The sequence below is a fragment of the Myotis lucifugus genome, unplaced genomic scaffold, assembly GCF_000147115.1.
Source record: "Myotis lucifugus unplaced genomic scaffold, Myoluc2.0 scaffold_76, whole genome shotgun sequence".
In the NCBI taxonomy this organism is placed as follows: Eukaryota; Metazoa; Chordata; class Mammalia; order Chiroptera; family Vespertilionidae; genus Myotis; species Myotis lucifugus.
Window position 1 is genome coordinate 3,412,992 of NW_005871124.1, and position 25,190 is coordinate 3,438,181.

A 25,190-nucleotide genomic window follows, 5' to 3' on the forward strand; every position below is an offset into this window, starting at 1 on the left:
GACTCAGGGTCAATGCCTATGTACCACATACACCCCCCAGGGGTCGTCAGAAGAATCACTGTCATCCGTAGTAGTCCGCACCCCCAAAGTAACTACTGCACCAAGACCTGTCCCGTTCCATGGCCCTTTCCTAGAGTCGATTCAGGGGTCCCCCTCGCAAACAACAGTCGGCAGTGAAAGGAGTTCGGTGCAAGAAGACACCGCCTCCTCGAACTTCTCGCTAGAGGCCGAGCAGGGGTCTCCCCCGTCCTCGTTGTACAGCTCGGCCGGGAGTTCAACACAAGAACGGCTCATGTCCATGACCTCCTCGCAAGTGGCCAATCAGGGGTCCCACCCGTCCTCAGTGCTCAGCACCCCACGTAGTTGGTCACAAGAAGCTGTCACGATGCATGGCTCTTCCAGAGGGTTGGCCTCGGAGTCCCGCCCCCTTCGGCATTCTGGACCACAGCCTTCGTTTCCTGTGGACTCCTCCCAACTGTTGGCAAGAATGTCCACCCAGCGCGTGCCGCCCAGTGTCAGTCGAATGCCAATGGAAGCATCGGACCCGCCCCGGGACTCCCGCGGGGTGTCAGTACAAGTATCCGCTCCGCCCTCAGGGCGGGACGCTGCCTGGCAATCAGTGGATGAACTGGCTCCACCCCCGGGCTCCGGGGAAGAGTGGGTAGAAGAGCGCTCCGCACCCTGGGCCAGCCTCAGCCTCTCTCCCAGGGAGACTGTCAACCAGAGCATGGCGAGTCGGGAGAGGGCGAGTGTCTCCGGCCACCTGTTCGACGTAGTCGTGATAGGAGGTGGCATCTCAGGTCAGTGTGAACCTTACAGGTAGCGTGAGGGTCCCTGGTTGCTCTGGAGTAGGGGCTTTTCAGGAGCGCCCTGGCATTTGGGGAGGGGGTTCTCTTTGGTGCATTTGAAAGAGTGCAATAGTGGCTGCCCCCAGACCAAGCAGTGCAGAACTGGGGATTGTGCCAGTTTTGTTGGTGGTGTGCATGGGGAGAAGCTGGAACAATAATTTGTTACTACTATTAAATGCTAACAATTAGCTCTTGCTGTGCAGTTCTATTTAGCACTTTATGTGGATTTTCTCAGCCCTCAGCAGCCTGACAGGGGGTTGATAGAGTCGCCTCCATTTTACAAAACCAAGAAACTGAGGTGTTTAGGGTCAAATCACCTAGCGGGGAAATGGCTAAATGATATTCTCCCATTTAACGGTCTCACTTCTAATTCCTGAGGTGGCTGCTTTGCCTCACTGATTTCATGTCATTTGCCCTCAACAGGCAAAGGCATCAGTATCCGGATTTGTGTAGTGTTGATGTAGTAATAGTGTTATTCCAGTCCTCCTCTTTTTTAAAGTGCCTTTCCTTAGAAAATTTGGTAAGTGAACAGGAAGGAGGAAGAATTGCTAAAGAAAAAGGTTCAAATATATGCAGACAGACGAAAACTAGAATTTAGGTGGTGAGCACAGTATAGTGTATACAGATATCAAATTAGAATGCTGTATACCTGAAACTTATACAATATTAACCTATGTTACCTCAATGAGAAAGATCAATAAAAAAAAGAAAAAGAGGGGCAGGCTCTTAGTTTTAACCTACTCCCACTGTATTTTTTTAGAGCTTGCAGGAAGATGTAGGCCATTTATTGCCCAAAGAGAATCTCTTTGTGAAGCTGGGATCAAGGTCAACTCAGGGTATGTCCTATTGTGTCTTTTAATAAGAGCTCCCCCTCCTCCCAGTCATGTCCTGTATTGAGCCAGCTGATGGGCCTGAGTCCCCCTGGTCCTACCTTAGGTTTGTAGCTGACCAATGGAGTGGTGAATGAGGCCTTTCACTATTGTCCTGGAAACCCCCTCATGACTGATATATTAAATTGTCACTTATGTTGTCATAATTCGTATACATGTTTGAAATTTACAAATTATGTTTCAGCTTTAGCGAGAATCCCACACTAATCTGTCCATAACTCAGAAGAGTGTTAATAATTTCTGAAGTATACCTGCAGGGTCTGATTTAGAAAGAGGGAGAAAGGCAGGGAGTAAGTATGCTGGCCCCACAGAAACCATTTTTATGTATACACCTTTTGAGGAGACTCTCAACATGCTTACAAATTAATTTTGGGTGAAGATAGCTTTTTACTTGGCCTGTTGAGGATAAACAGTCTTAATCACCGGAAAAGAGATTGACATAAGCTGTTGCTTTGACAACTCCAGCCAGTGCCAGCAGAAACATGCATGTATGTTGGAGCATCACAGGAAAGCAGATCCTGGTGGACAGTAAGAAAAAGAAATATTTCCCAGCTCTGGGCAGGTAGCTCAGTTAGTTAGAGTGTCGTCCCGATAAATCAAGGTTGCAGGTTTGATCCCTGGTCAGGCTATATACCAGAAGAACTAACCAATGAATGCATCTATTCATGGAACGACAAATCGATCTCTCTCTCAAATTAATAAACAAAAATTTAAAAAGGAGTAGTTCTCTTGCTTTCATTCATTCATTTACTCACTCACACAGCAAACATTTGTTGAGTGCCTGCAATGGACTGCTTTTCCAAAATCCTAAAGCAATATGATTGTTGATCACTGGAAAACAAATATGAGAATGTGTAATGTAAATTAGTTCTGTCTCCTCTCCCATCATCCATATTTCACAATTCAGGGTTCTTTCTGAGATATTGTTCTTGTCTTTTCACTGTTCTGTGCTCCAGTATTTCTTCAGGAATATTTTTTTTTATTTTTCCTCTGCCTGATTACCTGCTCTTTTCCCTTTACCATGCAGCTCATGACCCTTACGCTTTATGGCCTTACAACCGCAGGTCCCTTTTGGTTCTCATTCTAAATAAATAACCAGCTTCATTTGGGGTTTTTTTTCCATTCAGGGGAAGTAAAGGGCATTTCTTGCACAGGATTCCTATTCTAGAACATTCTTTGAAACCTGGATCTGTCCAGGGTTGCTATTATTAATTTGGGTGTTTTTTTTCCAATCAGGGGAAGTGGGTGATTTTTTAAATGCCAAAACTGACTAGAAACATTGCCTTGTGGCTGTTGTGTTTTCCCAGATAGTTCACAGCTGCATCTCATATTATCTCTATCAGTCAGATTTGGGTGATTTTTTAAATGCCAAAACTGACTAGAAACATTGCCTTGTGGCTGTTGTGTTTTCCCAGATAGTTCACAGCTGCAAGTCTGGCTCTTGATAAACTTTGCACACAGAATGGGTGTTTCATAAGCAAATGAGAGAGAGGTATTACTTCCCAAGGGCTCCTGAGAAATCAAACACATTTTCTTTGTGTGTGTTTAGCAGTATCTCATGAGTGACTTTCTATTCCCTATATCAGTTGTAAATGCTTTCGGCTATTTATTGTAACTTTTGTCAAGACTTGTACATTTTTTTTTATCCTCACCCGAGGATATTTTTTCCATTAATTTTTTTTTTTAGAGGAGAGAGTGGAAAGGAGGGAGGAGAGAGAGACAGAGAGAGAGATAGAAACATTGATAAAAGAGAGACACATCCATTGGTTGCCTCCCACATGTGCCCCAACCGGGCCCAGGGATTGAGCCTGCAACCAAGGTACGTGACCTTGACCTGGAATTAAACTCTCAACCTTTTGGTCTGCGGGCTGATGCTCTAACCACTGAGCAACTGGCCAGGACAGGTCTTATATTTTAATACATTACTCACACACTTATAATATATGGCCAGTACTTCTCATCTGCAGTATTACTTCTATTACATAACAAAATCGCTCCCAGGAGAGTACCATTTCTCAATGACATTCCTCAAAATCAACTCCATATTAGCAGAATTATCTTTCATTTTGTATATCTTTGATTGCACAAAGAATAGCAACAAATTAATATATCTCTCTTTTGTCATTAAGATACATAAAACAGAGTGTAGCTCACAGCCACAAAATTTCTTTTTCTGTCCACTCACCAATTCAATAATATTATATAGTATGTTAGTAGTTGAGAGGGGGAACACCCCTGCTCGTTTGTAAGCAGCATGATGGTATCTTTTACATGCTCTGGCCCTTATCCATCATCCATCATCTGTCATCAAGTCCTTTTTGAAACTCCTTTCATGTTTTCTGTGACACTATTGGACCCTGAGTGGTTTTCCCCCACTGATTGCTCCTTTTCTACTTCTTCCATTGTGCCCATATTCTTGTGAACTTCTACTTTTGAAATGGCCTCAAGGTTCAGCTGTTCACCTTTGGGCTCTTGTGCCCCCTCTTTCTCCTTTCAAGACTTCAACCTTCCCTTATCTATAGAAAGCTCTTAAGTTTCCAGTTTGAATCCTTTTCTTCCTCCAAATTCCAGTCTCATAGCTTATATGCTCCTGGCTATTTCACAGTTGAGTGTCTTGTTCTTACTTCATATTTAACATGCCCTAAAGCCTCCTTGCTCTCCAACCCAGCTTCTCTTCTTCAATTCCTTGACTGTCTCTTTGGCACTACCATATCCATTCCATCATTTTTGACACATGCTTTTCTATAACTTCTATACCTATTCAACAGATCCTTCTAGCTCCTCTTGGGCTTTTCCTTTTTCCCATTCCCAGTGACACCTCTGTCCCCATGACCATCTTCCTAGGGGCTGCTGTTTACTTTGGGTTCTCCCCTCATGTCCATCCTGCAATGTTCTCCCAGATTTAATTTTTTAAAACACTTCTTTCATCACCTCGCTCTTCTGCAAGACCTTCAATGGCCTATTACCAGCTCTTCAACTCTCCTCCACACCTCCAATGATCTGGCCCCTCATTGTTGGACAAGTAGCATTTCCTACTATCCCCAACACTGACTTGAGCTTTAATCACATGGTTCTCCTGTCCTCAGTGCTACCCCAGGTTTATTTTGCCCCTTCATTTCTTGCTTTTGTTTTTCTTAACATGGAAATGCTTCTCTGACCATTTATATTCTATCTATTATTCAGTACCTGATTCAGAATCCTTTCCTTGGTAATTCTGGCTCCCCCTTGATTTTTCTCTCCTTTTGTAGTGCTTATAATCTATATCTAATAAGTCACACTTATTTTCGATCTCTATTTCTCGATGTTATTTTAAGTATAATGGGTCAGTCACTGACTTTAGATGCTAGTTCTTACTCGTGAGTTGATGCGAATGTAACAACACATGACAGAAACCCAGTGACATAAGATTTAAAAATCTGCCATTAACTGAGAATTTCTGAATTGGCTCTCTTTAGGGAGAGAGTAAAAAAGCTCACTGTCAAGGGGACATTGCATACTTTAGGATCTTTGGGCCAAAGGGGTTTTTAAATGGCAGTCTATTCAGTCTTGTCACCTAAAATTTTAATCCTCTGTCTGTAGCTTTGAATACATCTAGGAAGGGATTCTGGTCTATCCCTCAAAGCAGTTCAATATGAGCAGAGGTGGCTCTGGTGCCTAAACTAGGCCAAGCATTTGGAAGCCTCTACCGTATGCTAGATCACAACAAAAGAGGTGTATAAAAATGGGTAAGTAGTGTCCTGCCCCATCCTCTTGCAAGAAGTAATCAGGTGGGAAAATTATCGACATTAATTCAGTCAGAGAAATATTAATGTTGTGAATATGAACAAAGTGCTGGGACCTGGAAAGGTAAGTAGGACTTTAACAGTTAGAGATAGGAGGTTGAAAAACAGATATACCAAAAAGGAGAGACCAGAGGAGCTCAGGTACTGAGTCATGAGACTGCGATCCATACATGAGCAGTGTTTAATTTTAAGCCCATGGCAAGCGTTTCAGGGATGGAAAGTAATTGCCTACTGTGTCTCTAGGAATGTGATCCTCGTAGCCATTGAGCTCACCCCTGTGTGCCACATCTGCCCATGTTTTGTTTTGTTTTTTTACCTGGGTGAGTTGTGAATGGTTAGTGAGTGCACAGTGAAAACACTGTAGTCCTAAGGCTGTAAACTCCTGGCTGGTTAAAAAGTGTGTTGTGTTTTTTTTTCTCTCCATATATTTGGAAAGGAAATTCCAAGTGTCATGTAGAAAGTATTTTCAAATAGTGTCTAAGCCAGTGGTTCTCAACCTTGGCTGCACATTAGAATCACCTGGGAATCTTTTTAAAATCCTGATTTCTGGGCCTCATCCTCCGGAATTCTGTTTCTTTGTGATGGGGTGGGGCCACAACATGAGTAACAAAGAAACAGACCTTCCGGAGGATGAGACCCAGAAATCAGGATTTTAAAAAGATTCCCAGGTGATTCTAATGTGCAGCCAAGGTTGAGAACCACTGGTCTAAGCGATAGAGAACTCACCTAGATTTTTATCTATGAACCTATTCAACTAAAAGATTTGAGAGCACTAGTCACCCTGAACTCGGTGCTACATAAAGTCAGCAGGGATTAAAGCTTTCTGTCGTGAGGCAGAAAAGCTGTTTTGCAAGAAGATTGCTGATAATGTTTTGAATTTTGACAATTGAGTCAACAACATACCACAATTTCCCTTTTTGCTGAAATATTCCAGCCTGAAGAATCATTTCTGCTAAGAGCATTTTAGGCATTTTAACCCAGAACTTGGTAGCACGTACCTGTGATTTTGTAGTGTTAAGGAAAAGCTTACATTTGAAAAATGCAGCTGCTTTTTGGTGCTTTAGTTACTTAGATACTCTGAGGCTCCATGCAGGCTGAGCATTAACTTTCTGTCTTTTAGGATACTTTGTTGCCCCTATTTTGTAGTTTTTCTCAAAAATAAACTAAGATACTTTAACTCTGTAAACTTTTTTATGTTGAACAAAGAATACAAGAAATACATTTATTTGGGTTCTGATATTTTGATATTTTCATGATTGAATGAGCTGTGGGGTTTATCTGACATTTATTGGGCACTTTTAGCATTTTGCCAATGCTAATTGATTTTAAGCTATACATAATTCTCAGCTAATATGAAAAATACATTTAACAATAGTATAATTGTATAACTGTAGTATAATTGGATCACAGAGACAAATTATTGAGAAAAAGAAATGTAGAAGCCTGCTATTGGCAAATACTGGGTCATACAATCTTTGTGCAGGTGTGACAAACATATTTTACATATGACAAATCTTGCCAGTGTTTGGATTCGGGTGTCCCAGAAAAAATGAAGTTATGAGTTTTATATCACATACAGGGGTTTGCAAGAGTGTAGACATCTAGCCAGCACTTGTTTGAAGGCTATACTTTCATATATATAAAATGGATTGGTTTCATAGTGACAGTTACTTTTCATTTTAACTTTGAGTTATTCAGAACTCCACAAAATGAATCAAAAGAAGTTCAGTTACATTTTGAAATATTGTAAGGTTTGAGACAAGTTGATTATTAGGACTGTTTGTTTATTTTGAAAAACGTTTCATAATTTTACCAGTAATTTGTATTTTCCTTAGCTAATGTATTCTTCATTATGTTGTCTAAAATTATGAATTAGGGCTGCTTAAAATCTTCAGAGAGTTTTGCCATTTTGTAAAATTAAACATTGGATTACGTTATATGTGATATATCTGCCAGTATTGTTTTAGTAATTAGCAGCTTCCTAAAGGTCTGAGTCTTCAGCTTTCTCTTTCAGACTCCTTCTCAACATTTTTTTCTTCCATGTGGTATTCTGGAAATGGTTTGGATCATGTTTCATTTTTGACATCCTACACCAGTGGTTCCCAAACTTATTTGGCCTACCACCCCCTTTCCAGAAAAAATATTACTCAGCGCCCCCTGGAAATTAATTTTTTAAAAATTTTAATAGCAATTAAACAGAAAGATATATGTATTAATGTTTCTACCTTTTTCGTAAAATATAGTAAAGAAAGGTGTAAATTAGAAACATTGAAGTTTGAAATTATGAAACTATTTATTGAACTCAGAATGGAGAGGTAATACAAAAAAAGTTAAAACAAATGCACCTGTGGCCATCACCGCCCCCCCTGGATCGCTGCAGCGCCCACCAGGGGGCGGTAGCGCCCACTTTGGGAATCACTGTCCTACACTAACTTAAATCAGTGTCTGGGTCTTTCTTACAGGTGCTCATTCACACTTTCCCCACAGTTCCTTTGAGCCTTAGTTAAAAGCCCTATTCTAGTTGTTGCTAGGCCAGAGTAATTAAAACCCCATTTTGTAGCAATATTTAATCAATTGATTAGGTAAGAGTGTCAGTAAGAACATGAAAACCAGATAATAAGCTTTCAGAGATCATTTACATATTAACCGTGCTCAAGGGTCACACATTGCAGCCTATAAAAGCTCAAAAGTACCAAAACTGAGATTCAGAGGGTCAAGTACCACATGCCACAAAATTCTTAGTGGTATAACTTCACTTTGGACCCCTCAAATATTGACTGTCAGGACAGTGCTCCTGTACTCTATAGGGCAGTGATGGCGAACCTTTTGAGCTCGGCGTGTCAGCATTTTGAAAAACCCTAACTTAACTCTGGTGCTGTATCACATATAGACATTTTTTGATATTTGCAACCATAGTAAAACAAAGACTTATATTTTTGATATTTATTTTATATATTTAAATGCCATTTAACAAAGAAAAATCAAGAAAAAAATGAGTTCGTGTGTCACCTCTGACACTCGTGTCATAGGTTCGCCATCACTGCTATAGGGTCATTCATAGAGCTGTAAAACCTTATTATTGCTTTCCTTTGATGTTTGATGGTCTAAAACAGCAGTTCTCAATCTGTGGGTCGCGACCCCTTTGGCGGTCGAACGACCCTTTCACGGGGGTTGCCTAAGACCATCCTGCCTATCAGATATTTACATGACGATTCATAACAGTAGCAACATTACAGTTATGAAGTAGCAACGAAAATAATTTTATGATTGGGTCACAACATGAGGAACTGTATTTAAAGGGCCAGAAGGTTGAGAACCACTGGTCTAAAACCTAGTAGTGACTGTTGTTACACAGTAACTTATACTTTAAAATATATTACATGAAGTGTTACTGATTCATGAACATTTAAATTAAAATATGGGGCATCCTATTCGGTCAAATGGCCTTTATATATAGAATTTACTTCTTTTTTTAAAAAAAGTCATTCCTAGTATTTGTAAGATAATGCATAATGATTGAATACTTTAGATAAGCGGTTCTTAACCTTTGGGAGCAAATGTCCCTTTGTATCTGATGAAAGCTATTGGACCTTTTCACCAAAAAATATGCGTATTTTTATGCATAGACTTTTTTTTTTCTATACCAGGCCAACATCTGATGTTACAGAAACCTTTTCAGTGTCATTGTCCCTGTAGTGTAAATATTTGGGGTTCATACCGAGACTTCACAGAAGCTGTGAAAAACAAGAATTCAAAGGATTTATTAGGTCATTAGACAGTTACTAGGAATGAATTTATAAATAGACAGTGACAAAAAGTCAAGACATACTGGTTGAAATATAAGGCATCTGCATTTCCTACATTAAGACCATAATAAATAGAACAGTGAACCTGACATGGTTTGAAACGAAATAATCTGGTGAACAAAATGGAAGGCTTTGGTGATTGATGTGATTTTTTTAGTAGTTTTCTAAGACTGGTATTTGCAGATCTTACATATTGAAGTGAAGCCATTGATGTTAAATACAGTCATGTGCCGCTTAAGGATGGGGATATGTTCTGAGAAATGCATTCTTAGGTGATATGTCATTGTGCAAATACTGTGGAGTGTACTTATATAAACCTGGATGGTATAGCTCACTACACACCTAGACTGTATGGTATACCATCATTGTATATGCTGCCTGTCATTGACCTTTAAAATGGCATTATACCGTGCATGACTATACATTCCTGATTTAATATGCATTTGTAATAACTTACAAAGATCATTGGTCATTGAAGCATTTGACAAAATTCGGACCCAAATGGAAGAGTTCAGCTCTCTAGTTTATCTGTCAGTTCATTTGTCTCTCCAGGGACCATGTGAAACATAGGTGCTTGAGGTTGGTTCAGGGGTTCAGTGGTGATGCAGAGAAGGGAGCAGTAAATGAGTGACAAGGAAAGGATTTCATGGAGGAAACAATGCTTGACGAAGTGGTATGGATTTTGGGTGCATCCTGAAATGTAATGAAAATGACCTTTAATATAACCATTTCCAGATTAAGCAAATTCACTGTGACATGTGGCTTAAATTAAAGCCCTTTTTTTCTTGCATGTATCTGTTCATTCATTCATTTGTTTATTCACTTGATAAATATTTCTTGAGTGAGTGGTCACTATGTGTCTTGAACAAAATTTATGGTTTTTACTCTCTATTTTCCCGCTTAAGGAATATTGCTTCTAAAACTTCAGTATGAGCTGATGTTTGAGTATATTTTTTATTGTCCTCAGAGTATTCGGTCCAAGAATCCAAATATGTAGTTATGTAAGAATTCTGTTGACCAGAGACAATTTCACTGAATAATAGAACATTAACTTTAAAATTTCAATATGATGCATATTATACACATTCCAAAGTGGTAACAAATGTCAAAGTTAAAGAAACGTGTCACTTTTAAGAATAAACAGAAAGAACTAGGAGAGTCAGCAGAGCATAAGCCAGAGCTACATTAAAACTTTGTTTCAATACTCTTAGCTTTTGCTCTAGGCATTGTTCATCTGAAAACCTGCACAGGGGACTTTATTACTGTAAATATGTGAACAACGTTTTACAATATGAAATCAGCTTTTGAAAAGTATGTTTTGAGGTATAGTTTTTTGTTTTTTATTTTTTTTAAAGGCAGAGGGTAGAGAAATGCTAAGTTAAACAGGTGTCTTCACTGTAGGACTTATCAGGGCCTTTAATATGCCAGTGCGCACCACACATTTCCCAGAAGGAGAAACAACATGAGATATTCCAACTTCCATGAATATTGATACTTTCCCTTGAGCATCTTGAGGACTAGTGTTCCATAAAACATTTTGGAATCTACTGCTTTAAACCCCAGTGCATCTTAGTGTGCAGAATCTGAGGAGAGCAGTGTGGAGCGCCCTTGGTGTATTTTAAGTTTCAATGAAAGAATAGAGCAAATAATGAATAAAGGGTAATTGCATTCCCCAACTTGGGTGAGATCCATTTATCTAAAGTGAAGACGAATGCTGAACAATAATTAAATAGATTAGGGCTGTCTAGACAGTCTGTCCAATTCAGTACAAATTGAAATTAATTGTTAGTTTTTATCTATTTATCATTTGAGACAACACTGTCTTTGAGCTTATCAAAGGGATTAGAAGATTTGGTGTTTTCAAAAGCAGAGATTATTTCTGAAAGGAAGCAGAAAATATAGATGGATATACAGATAGATGTATGTATGTATGAATGAATGGATGGGTGAATGTATGGATGGGTGAATAGATAGATCATTGGTTCTCAACCTGTGGGTCGTGACCCTTTGGGGGTTGAGCAACCCTTTCACAGGGGTCGCCTAAGACCATTGGAAAACACATATATAACTACATATTGTTTTTGTGATTAATCACTATGCTTTAATTATGTTCAATTTGTAACAATGAAATTGGGGGTCACCACAACATGAGGAACTGTATTAAAGGGTCGCGGCATTAGGAAGGTTGAGAACCACTGAGATAGATAGATAGATAGATAGATAGATAGATAGATAGATAGAAAAGGTTGAATGTACCAAATAAATGTGTGTGTACATGATGCTCTCTTGTTTTTTGCTAAAAAGTTCAATACTGGTCCAAAGATCAGAAAATGTACTATCAGTATTTAGACTCTGCTGACTTCTAATATTTATAATGTGCCAGGTGGCAATGTGTGCTAAGAAGAAAAATAAAACAGGATAACAGGGATGGTGTGACTGATGATTATATCACTTATCTATATTAATAGTAGGGTCACCAGACATTTTTTTGTGAGGACTATGCTACTTTTTAAGGTTTGTTCTGGTGAGGAGGTGGAGGTACTAGATCATCTGTTGTGGAAGGAAAACCAGAAATTTAACTGGAAAGGGTGGCATGACTGAAATGGGCCAATTTCTTTTTTTTTTCTGAAAGAGAGCATTGTGATTATGCTTAAAGATGCAAGGTAAAGGAAAAACCTTAGTTAGGTAAAGAAGGCAGGAGTAAGCGCCAAACGAGATTTCACAGTGACAAGATAATTGAGATTTATATCCCAGGAAGCAAAGAACCTTTTCCTTGAAGGTTTCATTGCAGATGTAAGCCGGCAGGCAGACATCCCCCGAGGGGTCCCAGACTGCAAGAGGGTGCAGGCCAGGCTGAAGGACCACCGCCCCCCCAGTGCATGAATGTCATGCTCCGGGCCTCTAGTTGGATTATAACTCAAAGTATAAAGTAGCCATTTATGAGTCCATACTAACATAAATAAATAAATAAACAAACAAATAAATAAATATCTCCTGAGCAGGAGAATTCTAAATAATTCATGTCCATATTTCACCCTCAAGGAAGTGGGACATAACTCCCCACTTCTTTTTTTATTTTATTTTTCAATTACAGTCTTTATTCAGTATTATTTTGTATTAGTTTAGGTGTACAGCATAGTGGTTAGAAAATCAAAGTGATTCCTCCTCACCCCGATATTTCCAGTACCCACCTTACACTAAGTCCTCTTAAATGTGATTTGATTATCAAAAAACAAAAAATATGTACTTTTAAAATTATTATACTTTTTCAACCAACCTTATGATAGATAATAAAAGTATGATAGATAGTTTAATATATATAACAGATTATAAAATTGGTGGTCCAATTAATCACAGTGTGGTCAGAATTTATTGAAAGACAGCAAAATCAATGGGTTGTGTATTGTGCCCTGCATTAATTTTATGTGTAGACCTGGTTAAATTTTGTATGTTTCATGTTTATATGTTAATATGTTCTTTGATTTTGTTTTTCTTTTTTTTCCCCTTTAAGGATTGTCTGCTGCTAAACTGTTAGCTGAACATGAAGTTGATGTTTTGGTTTTAGAAGCCCGGGACAGAGTTGGAGGTAGAACATACACTATAAGAGTAAGTGATTTAAATACTTATATATAGTATCTCACACAAACTATAAGTGGGGTCTTTGGAATACACAGAGCTAGAAGAGATCTCAAGAGTCCATGCAGCGAAGCCATTTGTCCTCGATAGCCCTAAAGTACTCCATCAAATAAGTGTCCCTTCTTTTCAACAAGCGCTCACCAAAAGAGTAACAGCCTCTGACCGTCAGGAGCTTGCATTCTAATGAAGAACACAAAGGACAAATAACTTTAGTACAGCGTCATAATTTCCATACTAAAGATCTAAATAGAGTCTGTAGTGTCTTGGGGGAGGTTATGGTTTGACTGGACTCAAAGTAACTATACAGCACAACACACATGCGTGCGCACGCGCGCGTGCTCACACACACACACACACACACACACACACACGCACTTAGTATAGGTTCCTTATTTATTTATCCAAGGGTTCACAACTTAAAAGAGGTGTAGCTACAATACGGAGAAACAAATGCAACATATTTTTGTGCAACTTGTTCTTGGTCCTTGTTCCCTTAGAGGTGTGCTGCTGCCAGAGGCACTTTTTGCTCAGGTGGGGTCAGCTAGACATGAGAAGAAACCCAGTTTTCATTACATCACTGCTCTTCGTACAGGCACACTGTGTCTTATTGCACATTGATTTATGGCCCTTTGCAGACATTGCATATTTTACAAATTGATGGTAGAATTCTCTACCAGCAAAATGATTATGATTTGCTGAAGGCTCAGATGATGGTTAGCATTTCTTCAGCAATACATTTTTTTTAAATGAAGGTGTGTACATTGTTTTTTAGACATAATGCTGTTATACACTTCATAGACTGCAGTATAGTATAAACATAACTTTGATATGCACTGAGATACCAAAAATATTGTATGACTCCTTTTATTGGATATTCACTTTATTGCTGTGGTCTGGAGCTAAACATACAGTCTCTCCAAGGTGTGCCTGTACTCGGGCTTCTAGCATCATTCTGGAAAAATGAACACTAACTTGTTTACTACTAACTCAATGAAATGGTTGCAGGTGGTTGAATCTGTGGGAGCTGATGAAAGTACACAGTGGGAGGACATCGGGTGGGAAGGAAATAGGGCCAAACATGGAAATTTGGGGAGCATGCAGATTTAAGTGGGGGGGGGGAGAGGCAGAGGAGTGAGAGGAAAGCAGTAGAGGCAGAGGAAGAGGACCAGACTAGAGCAGTGCCATGCAAATCAGTAGAGGAAAGAGGAAGGGATGATAAAGAGTCAAATAGCATAAGCATTGGATATACGATGAAGACGGAAAGGACCCTTGTGTTTGTCAGTTAGAAGAGCATTTATGAGACTCTTTGTTAGAGCACACAGAGTGTTAAAGGCTGGGGGTTGGCTGTAAGGACAAAACTGAACTGTTGAAATGACTGGAAGGAGCGAGGAAGCATCCTTCTAATTAGAATATGTATCTGACATATAAAAGAATATCTATACAGTGATAATAAGAATGGCTTAAGCAATACAAACATTCAGTTATTCTACATAAGAAGAAGTCTGGTGGTAGGTAGTCCAGGCTACTGCAGGGGTTCAGCTTTGTCAGCAAGCCTATGCTCCTTCAGTCTTTCAACTCAGTCTTTCTTTATATGTTGGCTTATTGCCTCATGGTCACCAGATGGGGCCTGCCTCTCTAAGCATCAAATTCTCTTTTAAGGCAGGAAAGAGCATGAAGAGGTGGCCCAAATCTTACCTGCAACTAAGTTTTTCCTTTACCAGAAGACCCCAGCATACATTTGCTTGAGTCCCATCAGCCAGAGTTGGGGCACATAGCTATCCTCGCTGCTAGGGAGTCTGGGAAAGTATTTAACATTTTCAGGATGCATAATAAAAGCAGGCATGGGAAAGGGACTATGAATGGATATGGAATAGCCAACCAAGAACATCTAAACTAGGATATTACACCAGCAGTTTGCCACACCATGCTATGCTCCCCTCTGCCATTCACTTCCTACCTTTTTAGATGTACAGGGATGTATCATGGGTCCATTTCCACTTTGCTCAACTCTAAGAGTGCTCTGTAGCCTTGCTACTTAAAGTGTCCTGTAGACCAGCAGTTTCAGAAGCACCTGAGAACTTGATAGAAGTGCAGAATTTCAGGCCTGCTGAAGCTGAATCTGCATTTTGCCAAGAAATACTACAGAAGTGCTCTATGATACATGTCTGCTGGCTTGCTTGCTTTAAGTTACTATAAATCCAGATTAATTGTATCTGGAGAATTTCTGAGTGCTTCCTCAGATGTAGCCCACTGGGAGGCTATTGGTCTCAGAAGTTAAGAGGCTGGGATTCTGGCCCCTGTACTGGCTTGATACATTGTCTTACCCTGGGTAAGTCCTATTAGCACTTTACATCTAAGTTTTCTCATCTGAGCACTGAGATATAATTTATATGTATTTGGAGTTCCCTTCCAACTCAAATTCTAATTGAAGGCAAGTGTTTGTAGTTCAAAAGATTTGCATATTCTGCCTGTACGACCTTATTAGATATGATTCCAGTGTCATTTTCTGGAAGCTATTCCTTCATTTTAGAGCTAGTTATTAAGTTGTCCCTTAGCCCTACTTTTCTTATCTCTAAAACCTTTTGGTTATTAAATAGGAGCATCAGTCATGCTGGAGATTTTCAGTTAAGAACAAATGTATTTGTATAAGGGAAATGAGAATTCTATCTTGTTATTGCCCCAGGCTGCTTTTTCATGCTGCATAATTTATATATATCAATACTGTACAAGAACTATTGTGTATTGATCATGATATTATAACTCCCTTTCGGTATATGGGAAAGTAACTCTGAAATGCTTGGAAACTAGTATTTAACATTTATAAGATTTCAAATGAATAGGAGAAAAAAAGGGATTTAGGAAACAGGGACAGAAATGGCATTTAATAAGAAACTGAATTGAATATTATTATAATTATTTCTAATAGCATAATCAATCAGGATTACTTGGTGAGGAGGTGTCATAAAAATTACTCTGGATCTTTAAGTACTGAAATGTCAAATTTTATATTGTCACTTGGCAGCTGGGTTAAGATAGATTTTCTATTCGTTCAGAACTTCCCAATTTTTTCTAGAGTGACACGTGTATAACTCTTCAGAACAAAATTAATGAAGTTGAAATGCCTACAGGGCTACAACAGGCATGGTACATTTGTTTTCTAATAGGGTTACATGTTCATGTCCTCTTCAAAGACTGAGTAATGAGATTGAAATCAAAATCCAAAAGACTGAGGTACGACATGGCAGAATGTGGTATTATGATACTAGTATCTTCAGACTGAATCTGGGGCACCTCCTTTAGAATGTTTCAACTTTATAAAGAAACATTCTGTTAGAGTTTCATATTTTTTTATTGCTTCATTTAGAGTTATTTACTGTAAGGATAGTATCAGTGTTTTAAAGCCATCATGTTTCAAAGTTCTCTTGCAGTCTTTGTTGAAGCCTAGAAATTTATTGGAGCACTGATGCCAGTTTCCTTCTTCATCTCTTAAAAAAGATGTTGGAGACTAGAGAGAGTTTGGAGGAAAGCACCAATAGTTAGTAAAGGGGACGTACGAGTTATATGAGGGACAGAATAAAAGGTCCAAGGAACACTTCATTTCTAGTTAATGCAACGGTTCTCACCCTGTGGGTCGCGACCCCTTTGGCGGTGGAACGATCCTTTCACAGGGGTCGCCTATGACCATCCTGCATATCAGATATTTACATTACGATTCATAACAGTAGCAACATTACAGTTATAAAGTAGCACAAAAATAATTTTATGGTTGGGTCACAACATGAGGAACTGTATTTAAAGGGCCAGAAGGTTGAGAACCACTGAGTTAATAGAAACCGCGATTAACTCCCCATTGAAGTAAGTAAAATGCTGAATAAAATATATATGCTGCTCTGTCTAGGAAGTTAGAAATTTGCAGGTCTCCTAGACGTTGAACAGATATCTCAAATTTAACATATCTAAATTGAACTTTTGATCATCTTCATCAACATCGCTATTCCAGCAGCCTTCCTCATATCAGAGGATGGCAACTTTTTAAAAAATGTGGATTCATGCTCAACATTCATTCTGTCAGGAAATTCTTTTAGCTCTGCCTTCAGAATAGATCCAGAATTCATCTCTAGGGCAAATTACTACAATAGCCTTCTAACTGATTTCCCTGCTTTCACAATTGCTTCTTATAATCAAGTCCTATTGCAGCATCTAGAATGAGCCTTCCTAATCTAAATCAGACCTTGGTACTTTTCTGGTGAAAACCTTTCAATGGCTCTCCTCACTCAGAGTAAAAGCCAGTGTCCTTACAATGCCCTGCTGAGTGAAATAGGCCAGTGAGAGAAAGACAAATACCATATGATTTTGCTTACATTTGGAAGCTAATGAACAAAATAAACTAACAAAATAGATGCAGACTTATAGATAGATAACAGACTATAGCTTATAGCTGTCAGAGGGGCGGGGGGGGGGTGGAAGGTTGCGGGGCTGGGTGAAATATGTGTAGGGATTAAGCAAAATAAAATAAATTATAAATGCCCTATAGAAGAGATTTTAAGCATACATTTCTAAATAATAAAGTAAGCAAACAAAAAAGGCTGAACACAATGTTATTCTAATGGATATGTATAGAATATGCATAAAGCTTATAGACTGTATGTTGTGTAAAAGTGGGAAAATCTTTGAAAATTGACCATGTGATATGTCATAAAGTGAGCCTCAAGGATTGTTATCATATAAACCACATTCTTTGACCACAGTACAGTTATGACAGAAACATAACTAAAAACCGTTTCGTCTATGGAAATTAAAATACAATAGGACTTTTAGAAACGGATTTAGAGAGAAAGTGTAATAGAAATTTGAAAATACTTAGAACTGCACAATAATGGAAATGATAGAATAAAGTTATGGATATAACTAAAACAATACTTAGAGGAAAATTTATAGCCTAAAAAGAAATGGGAAAAAAGCTCAGTATGAATAAACTAAGCATGCAAGTAGTTAGAAAATTAAGAGTCTAATAAATCCTAAAGAGGGAAAAAATAGCATAAATAAATGATAAGAAAATAAATACCTATTAAAGAGGATCAGTGAAACAAAGGTTGATTCTTTGAAGAGATTTATGGAAAAAAGATAACTCATAATATTTTTAAAGAAAAAAGAGACATCAAAAAATAATTAAAGGGATAAAAATGAAGATATAACTACTGATGTAATAAAGAATAAATAAATAAAAAGATGTCATGAACTTTAAACCAATAGTTTTTTTTTAATATATTTTATTGATTTTTTTACAGAGAGGAAGGGAGAGGGATAGAGAGTTAGAAACATCGATGAGAGAGAAACATCGATCAGCTGCCTCCTGCACACTCCCCACTGGGGATGTGCCCGCAACCAAGGTACATGCCCTTGACCGGAATCGAACCTGGGACCCTTGAGTCCGCAGGCCGACGCTCTATCCGCTGAGCCAAACCGGTCAAGGCTAAACCAATAGTTTTGAAGCATACACAAAATGCATATATCACAAGAAAAATATAATTTATTAAAATTAACACTGAGTTAAGAAGACATAGAAAGTATGAGTAGTGCTTTTGCCTCAAAATAAATTGAATTTTTAGTTTATTTTCCCACAATGAAAACACTAACCCTAGATAGCTCTATAGGTGTGTCCTACCTAATGTTCAAAGAGATCATTTAATTAATTTTGTATATTAAAATAGACAAGGGCTGTAGAAGAAAGGAGAATCATGGGAGGATCTCAATCTCATTTATGAACATAAGCAAAAAGCTTGAACAAAAAGTTAGCAAAGCATTTCCTGCAATAATAAGATAATATGAGATTGGGTTACTTTAGGAAGTCAAGGTTGAATAATACTTGACAATATTATGGAAATACAGAGTAGGTAAATTGTCCCAACCCTTCTACATCCAGAAGGAAAAGACTGACCTACTTATCCCCCTACCAGTATGGTGGGGAGGGAGGAGTTTGCTGACCACTGAAGAAGCAAGTGAGAGGCTGAGTAGTACTTTCAAAAGTCTTACAAAGCTAGGGCAACTGAAGGTCAAGTCCAGAGTTCAGAAAAGTGTTTGTGTGTGGAGGGAAGTGCTGGCAAACTCCTTGTGCTTTGGGCTGGACTGTGTCCTAGGACTAAGGGCAAATTGCAAAAGTATTAGCCCATGTGTGCATTTCAGCCCAGCTTCAAATCCTCCAGGACAGAAAATGCAATAAAGTTACCTGGTATTGTTAGCAAACCTAGGTGTTGGGCAGAAGCAAACATGAATCGTTTCTAAGAAAGATATCATCTCCTAGGATTAAAAGTATTTCCATGTTTTTCAAATTCAGTGACTGGCATGCAATAAAATATAATTAGGCAAACAAGGAGAAGAGGCAACATGAATAAGAACTGGTATAAACAACAAAGTAGTAAGACACATATGAAGTTATTACAAAGACATGAAGGACTTATAACTCACCATTATTTAATTTACTGATTAAATCATTGGGGAATGTGTTAATAAAAAAGAAGCTGGGAAAATGGAGAACTGCATTTAAGAGGAGTAAAGTAAAATTCAGTTTAAGAAAGAACCCTTGCCTACTTATAAACTAATTTGTTAGGTATATGAATCTTTTTTAATACCTTTTTGTAATCTTTTTCCTATGATGCATTCTTCCCTGCAAGTGTTTAAAATCAGCTAAAGAGCCCATCAGCGTAGGCTGATTTAAGATTTCATCTTTGGAAATCAGAGAACTAGGCCTAATAAATCCTTGAGTGACTCCTCCAGCAACATACCCCAAAGAAAAGCATATAAAATAACCTGAACACTTTAAAAAGATTCCAGATTGGCAGGATATATTACAGTGTTCTTTGTTCTTTATGTATGTCATTGTTGAATTGGCCTCACCAATAACTATGCAAATGGGGTTGATTGGTGATAAATATCATACAGGATTTATGAGTGGAAGAGAAAGGACTGCTATTTTTGAGTTGCAATTTATCAGAGAGATGTAAGGCACATTTAAGTTATAAAAAATAAATGCTTTATTATCTTAAGACAAACTTTTTTTTTCAAGTTTTAACTAAAGTCTTCTGAACACTTTTTTCTCTTTGCAGAATAAACATGTTGATTACGTAGATGTTGGCGGGGCTTATGTGGGACCCACCCAGAACAGGATCCTAAGGTTGTCTAAGGAGCTGGGCTTAAAAACTTACAAAGTGAACGTAAACGAACGTGTTGTACAATATGTCAAGGTAAGCCTGATATTTTACTCAAGGGACCAATGGGGGAGTATTGTATTTGGGAAGATATTTGGTTTGGTTTTTGACTTTTTTTCTGAAAGCATTCATAAAAATAGGTCCTTGGCTTTCAAGTAGTATTCTGCCTTTCTTTTCTTTTTTCTTTACCTTAAAAAAATGTCTGTGAACTCCTGGAGTTACTGCAAGAGGTCCTGTCTCAGCTTGGCTCTCTTCCACATCACCCAGTGTGGCCCGGGAAGGCTTCACCCCAACCCCAGTCCAACCAGAGTAGGGTGGGAGGCTCTCAGTTTCCTTTCCTCCCCTCTCTGGAGTATGGGGGTGCCTGTGATAGACACACACACACACACACACACACAGCCCCTGGAAACCCTTGAGGCACCTATGATGCAATTCTAAGGCCCCAAGAAACACAGTAGTTTGGGGTCACTTTTTAAAAATATGTTTTTAATAGTTTTTTAGAGAGAGGGGAAGGGAGAGGGAGAGAGAAAAACATTGATGAGAGAGAAACATCAATCGGCTGCCTGCCCTAACTGGGAATCGAACCAGTGACCTCTTGGTGCATGGGATGATGCTCAATCCACTGAGCCACATTGGCCTGGCAGAGGCCACTTTTTAAGAATTTGACTAGGTTATTCATTCTTCTTCTTTTTTAAAATATATTTTGTATTGATTTCAGAGAGGAAGGGAAAGGGAGAGAGAGATAAAAACATCAATGATGAGAGAGAATCATTGATTGGCTGCCTCCTGCAGGATCTGGGGGCATCGAGGCTGCAACCCAGGCATGTGCCCTTGACCGGAATTGAACCTGGGACCCTTTGGTCCGCAGGCCAACGCTCTATCCACTGCGCCAAACCAGCTAGGCTGGGGCTTTATTTTTCTTCTTATCTGGCATTTCTTTACCCACCTTGATAATTTCCTCTGTACCTAGGCTTGACTCTGGCAAAGTCTAGCTTGGCTGTGCAGTTCCCTGCTGTTTAAACACATGATTGTTTAAACTCTAAATGCTGATATCCACTCAAGAAGCAGCAGCTGTCGCCAGTGTTTTTCTGTCTTAGTGAAGCCAAACAGAGCAGCTGGAGTCTGGAACTGTGTCTTGAGGAGGCAGGTTTCCAATCTGACATTGCAGCCCACATCCTGGAACTAGCATCGCTAGGGCAGGGGTTGCTTACTCATTCTAAAATCAGGATTCCCATGCCAGTATCCACATCACTGCTCAATATACACAGCTGTCCCCCCACTAAACTCCAGGCAATTAGGTGAGTCTAGTGTAGGGGTGGGCAAACTTTTTGACTCGAGGGCCACAATGGGTTCTTAAACTGGACCGGAGGGCCGGAACAAAAGCATGGATGGAGTATTTGTGTGAACTAATATAAATTCAAAGTAAACATCATTACATAAAAGGGTACGGTCTTTTTTTTTTTTTTTAGTTTTATTCATTTCAAACGGGCCGGATCCGGCCTGTGGGCCGTAGTTTGCCCACGGCTGGTCTAGTGTCTCCCAGGCCTTTTGGAGCTAGGAGTTAGGGATGCTTGTGATGTATGCACACCAATGCCCAATCAGGTAGGTCGGGAATCTTGGGAAACTGATAGCCACGTGGTTTGGGATGCTTGGGAGAGTCTTGGCAGTGACATAAGAGAAAAACAAACAAACCAGTAGCTTTTAGAAAAACTGTGGGTTCAGAGGTCAACAAAGGAATAAAAAAAGTATAAAAAGTATTTAGGAATACTGGCTTCAATAGGCCACAATCAAGAAGGAAAAACCCCTGTTGCTTTCCACTTCCTCTTTTCTGCAGGGCATGGCTTTTCTCTGGACTGGTAAGTAATAACAATGATAAGAATAATAGCAGCTAACATATTGAGTACTTTTATGTGTATTAGTACATTTAATATAGAAAGAGAGACCAAATCCTTTGCACTTAACTACTAGTTAAGTAGTCATGTACATTTACTCTCCAGTCCAATTGGGAAGCAAATGAAGCTAATGGTTATCCTAGAACAGTGGTTCTCAACCTTCTGGCCCTTTAAACACAGTTCCTCATGTTGTGACCCAACCATACAATTATTTTCGTTGCTACTTCATAACTGTCATGTTGCTACTGTGATGAATCGTCATGTAAATATCTGATATGCAGGATGGTCTTAGGCGACCCCTGTGAAAGGGTCGTTCCACCGCCAAAGGGGTGGCGACCCACAGGTTGAGAACCGCTGTCCTAGAACCTGAGCAGCAGATTCATGCTCATAATCTCTTCCTCTGTAACTTTCAGGTGCTGAGAGATTTTTTTTTTTCTGGGAGCCTCACAATAAACACTTAAGTGTTTTTTATACATCAACTCCTTAAACACTTGCATCCACCCTGTTGGGCAGACATGGTTATCTACTTTTTACACAGGAGAAAACAGAGGCTCAGACAGGTAAAGTGACTTGACAGGCTATATAGCTAGTAACAGTCTGCCTACCGCCTGACTGCACGCTCTTTGTGATTCCAATATGTGGCTTAGGAAATGACACTGAGGGTCCTGAATGAAGTGTACTGGCCTTCCAATATTTTTGGGCTGAACACAAGTCCATTGGAAGGTATCTCACCATCTGGTTCCCTGAAGCAGTCTACTCTGGACCAGATATCGTTCCAGGCTGGAACCACATTGGCGGGCACATGATCTAAGTTGCTGCTCACATGGAGCTGGCCATCTAAAAGTCAATAAAAACATATCCCCAGGTGAGGGTTAAAAAAATTATACCCAACATTTCTGCCTTTGTCCTTCCTGAATCTTGTGAAGAGAACCCATATTCTAATTTTGGTTTAGTAGTTCCTTAATATATCTATATCTATATCTGTATCTGTATCTGTATCTGTATCTGTATCTATATCTAATCTATATCTATATCTATATCTATCTATATCTATCTATACACACACACACTAATTAACCAGGATGCCGTAATGTAACGGGTCGACCAGACAGGAGGAGGTTGCTCGTGCAGCGTTGGGGGTGGGGCGGCAGGGGCCTCTTTGCACCTGTTTTGGGGGAGGGCCTGATCAGCAGCGGCCATGGCCACGGCTGCTTCAAGGGCTGGAGAAGGAGGCAGGGCTGGACCGGCAGCGGCTGCTGCTGCTGCAGGGCCCAGAGAGCGAGGCAGGGCCGGACTAGAGGGTGGGTGGCGCCGCACGGTTTTGAATCGTGTGCTGGGCTCCTAGTTATTATATAAAAGGTTCTTGACTGGTATTGACAGTGAACAGGTTTTATGAATATTATGAATTGGATATGGCTTTATTTGGGAGATTAGCTCTGATTTGTGAAATTAATATAAATTAATCATGTATGTTTAACCTAAAATATGGATTTGAAGTGGCATTAGCTAGGTAGGTTTAAAATGTCCTCTGTAATGATTCTTTTTCTTTGGATGTTGTAAGGGGAGCAGATGGACTTGAATACCTCTTGGATTGATTCATTCATTATTTGTATTAGTAAATAAAATGCACATTATTATGATTGTTTTACGGGTGAGTTTCATTGGGTTGTGAAACCTTTCTGTTAAATTTGCACTGCCAGGTCTTGGGGAGAAAGGAGGAAATGCTTGATTTTTTCCCCCATCAGTTCCTTCAGATCATTATAGTGCAGGTAGGGGGTGGAGATGGAGAACACTACCAGAGGAGGAGCAACACGTTTTTCAGGAGCTGCTTTGAAGGATAAATTGGCATATTCATGTATTCTGACTTTCTCTCTGCTTTTCACATCCTCTCGAAGTAAAATTAGAGACTATAAATGTATACCACACAGTCTTTTTTTAGAGAATGGTGTGGTAAAGATTCATTTGAAACAAAGTATGCTTTCCTGATAGTAACAGCTCAGCAAGTATTTTTTCCTTGCACTTATCTGTTCTTCCCATAGCTATTTACTCCAGGTTTCTATGCCAACAACTGTAATCAAAGGCTTTTCAGAATGTGGAATGCTAAGTAATTTCTTGTTGTTATTGCTAAGAGATGAACTTTGGTTTAGTCAGTAGGCTGTGTTGAAAGCAGAAGATATATTTTTGTTGGTGTTTGTTTTAATGTTTGCCATGTATGTGTTGGACCCCTTGCTTACAATAGTGTTTCTTTTGGATTAGGGACATTTAGTTATTTATTTATTAATTATTTTTAATCCTCACCTGAGAAGAGAGAGAGAGAGAGAGAGAGAGAGAGAGAGAGAGAGAAAGAAATGTGAGAGAGAAACATCCATTGGTTGCCTCCCATACACATCCTGACCAGGATCAAACCTGCAACCTAGGTATGAGCCCTGACCAGGAATCAAATCCACAACCTTTTGGTGTATGGGACAACGCTCTACCCAACTGAGCCACATGGCCAGGGCTAGGGACATTTATTTTAAAGCTGCTTTTACCACCTTTCCATACCAGTTCACATAATGTGTTTGTTTTGTCTTTAAAGAAAGTTATACTTTTACTTTCAATCCCTCTCAGTAGGGAACACAAGAATTTAAAGGTGTTTAGGTACTTGTAGAGATGCTACTTATCATGTCTTTGTCTCCTTTTTATTCATCACCTAAATTCACCCCTTCTGAGTTATCTCATTTGAGCTTCCCAAGTAATAAACATTGTCCTCCCCCCTCCCCATATTAAAGATGAGAAAACAGAGGCTCAGAGAATTTAGGAGCCAAAATGAGGCTTTCCAGTTCTTAAGCTCAGGGTTCTGTGGGCTACACCACTTTCCCCCTTATTCAATGGGCAGAAAGTCAACTTGTGAACTCCTCTAATGAACTGTTCTAAGACATGACAAAAATGACCTGCCATTTTGGCAGCAGGGGCTCCTGAGGCATGAGATGTGTGCCTGGGAGCCTTATGTGGTGCCATTCACCAGAGAGGCTTCTTCTCTTTTCTTGAGAAGTTCCTGAGTTCCAGATCTGGAACCCCACTGGCCTTCAGTAAGCAGTTACACTCTCGCAGGCTGAAGACTACCAGATGGATTGTATTATTGTGTTAAA

The 25,190-nt window shown here is 39.3% G+C and overlaps 1 protein-coding gene across 1 annotated transcript in view; it reads left to right on the top strand.

Moving 5' to 3' along the window:
• The first annotated feature begins 6 nt into the window (after positions 1-6).
• MAOA (monoamine oxidase A) overlaps positions 7-25,190 on the top strand; it is a 56,849-nt gene continuing 31,665 nt past the window's right edge. Inside the window, 3 exon segments of the mRNA XM_006090566.3 lie at positions 7-800; positions 12,838-12,932; positions 20,066-20,203. Of these exon segments, the coding sequence (XP_006090628.1) occupies positions 293-800; positions 12,838-12,932; positions 20,066-20,203 (741 nt within the window). The 5' untranslated portion in view covers positions 7-292.